We start from the raw sequence: 2625 nt of genomic DNA, 5'->3' as shown, positions 1-2625 counted from the left end.
CAGTGATCCAAAAAGGGAAGAAGAACTACCGGAGATAGAACAACTAATATGTCCGGAAGATCCAGAGCAGGCTTTTGATGAATCATCACCAAAGTTGAAAGAGGTAGTAGATGTCATCAGGAAAGGAAGGGCAGCATCAGCACCAGGACCAACTGGAGTATCATATAAAGTATACAAGAACTGCCAGAGAATTACAAGACGTCTATGGAAACTGATAAGAGTCATCTGGAGAAGAGGTCGACTAGCAGAGAGTTGGCACAAGGCAGAAGGGTACTTTATACCAAAGGAAGAGAAGTCAGAGACATTGAAACAGTTTAGAACAATCTCACTGTTAAATGTGGAAGGCAAGATATTTCTTGCTATACTTGCCAAAAGGATGACAAAGTACATGCTGAGCAACGAGTACATTGATATTGCAGTGCAGAAAGGAGGGGTGCCAGGTGTATCAGGCTGTATTGAACACACAAGCGTATTATCACAGATAATCCGAGAAGCGAAAGATTCAAAGGGCGAGCTCGCAGTCTGGTTGGATTTAGCGAATGCATATGGGACAGTACCACACAAGTTAGTTGAGTTGATGCTGGAGAAATACCATTTACCAGACGGAGTAAGAGAGCTGATAAAAGAGTACTTCAACCATCTGCAGCTGAGATTTACCGTTGGACATTTTACAACGTCATGGCAACGTTTATAAAAATGGAAATAGTGACAGCATGCACAATATCTGTCATCCTTTTCTCAACAGCAATGAATTTGATTGTGAAGTCAGTAGAGAAAAAGAGCAGAGGCCCATGGATGAAGTCAGGAGTACGGCAACCACCAGGAAGGGCATTCATGAATGATATGACAATAAGCAGAAAGACAGTTATTGAAGCCAGGTGGACACTACAAGAGCTTGATAAGATGATCACTTTGGCTAGAATGAAAGTGAAGCCTAGCAAATCCAGAAGTTTGGTGGTGAAGAATGGTAAAGTTAAGGAAGAAAGGTTTCAAATAGGAGTTGAGATAATACTAACAGTCTCAGAGAAGCCAGTTAAGTGCCTCGGAAAATGGTTCAACAACACCTTGTCCGATAAATTGAATGTGGAAGATACATATAAGCAGTTGGACGACTGGTTAAAGGCAGTAGATAAGAGTGGACTACCAGGAAAGTACAAGGCATGGATTTACCGGCATGGGATATTGCCTCGGCTGCTGTGGCCACTTCTCGTGTATGATGTACCAATGACAACAGTAGAGGGAATGGAAAGAATATCAAACATTTACTTACGTAGATGGCTTGGAGTACCATGCAGTTTCAGTAGTGTGGGCCTATACAGTTTAGGAAACAAGTTACAGCTACCACTCAAGTCAATCACTGAGGAATTCAAGGTGACCAAGGTTAGACAACATCTGACGCTAAAAAACAGCAGGGATGAGAAAGTACGGTCAGCAAAAGTAGAAATAAGAACAGGAAGGAAGTGGTCGACAAAGACGACAATAGAAGATGATGAATCACGATTTAAGCACAGTGAGATAGTTGGCAGAGTTGCAGTTGGAAGACAGGGGCTGGATGTTACACCTACAGCAAAATGGAGAACAGCAACAATGGAAGAAAAAAAGCAACTGGTACATAAAGAAGTAAGATAAATGGAAGAAGAAAGTAGAATGGTAAAGGCAGTGAGTATGAAGAAACAAGGAAGCTGATTAAACTGGGAAGAAGCAAGACAGCAGCAGTTAGGATGGAATGAGATCTGGAATATGGAGCCACATAGGTTGTAATTCAAGCTGAAGTCAGTTTATGATGTATTGCCAAGCCCAACAAATCTAGCAACATGGGGATTGATAGATGACCCAAAGTGTGTTCTTTGTGGTAAGCCAGCAATCTTGGAGCATATATTATCTTCATGCTCTAGTTCTTTGAAAGACGGGAGATATACGTGGCGACACGACAAGGTATTAGGGACACTAGCAGACACCCTAGAGAGAAACATCAAGAAGCCAAGGAAAAACAAGGAAGGCCTTACTTTTGTCAATTTTGTTAAGGAAGGAGAGAAAGGACAGAAAAAGAAGGTGGAAGGAAGCGGTTTACTGGTAACAGCAACTGATTGGCAAATGTTGGTGGATCTGAAGCAGAAGTTACAATTCCCGCCACAGATTACAATACCAACCAGAGACCTGACATCGTCATTTGGTCCGCCTCAACAAAACAGGCAATCCTGCTGGAACTAACCGTGCCATGGGAAGAAAGAATGGAAGATGCCAACGAAAGAAAGAGATTGAAGTACAAACATACTTGCAGAATGTAGAGACAATGGATGGAGGGTATGGTTATTTCCAGTGGAAGTGGGAAGCAGAGGGTTTGTATGACAGTCTATGTGGTGAGCATTGAGAGCACTTGGTATTGATGGAGGGGAAAGAAGCAAGCTAATTGGTAACTTGTGTAAAGAGGCAGAAACAGCATCGATGTGGTTATGGAGAAAAAGGTCAGAACAGTGGAAGCAGTAAGTGTAGAGATAGCCATGTGGTTTCGGGCTGGGACTTGATCACCCCAGTCGGCGCACCTCTGGAGGTTGTATTGGACAGCGCCGAAACAGCCGAGGAAGGAGGATTCACCTAAAGACGGAACCACGCATCTTTCCAACA

At 42.9% G+C, this 2625-nt stretch overlaps 1 protein-coding gene across 1 annotated transcript; it reads left to right on the top strand.

The window, feature by feature from the left end:
* The first annotated feature begins 696 nt into the window (after positions 1–696).
* Positions 697–2211, top strand: LOC139510839 (uncharacterized). Its single transcript, XM_071297376.1, has 2 exons — positions 697–1620; positions 1768–2211. Exons 1-2 carry the CDS (start codon positions 697–699, stop codon positions 2209–2211), a joined length of 1368 nt encoding a protein of 455 aa, XP_071153477.1.
* Positions 2212–2625: the final 414 nt, after the last annotated feature.

Source organism: Mytilus edulis, chromosome 2 (assembly GCF_963676685.1).
Source record: "Mytilus edulis chromosome 2, xbMytEdul2.2, whole genome shotgun sequence".
NCBI lineage: Eukaryota > Metazoa > Mollusca > Bivalvia > Mytilida > Mytilidae > Mytilus > Mytilus edulis.
This window is presented reverse-complemented; position numbering and strand designations above follow the sequence as displayed.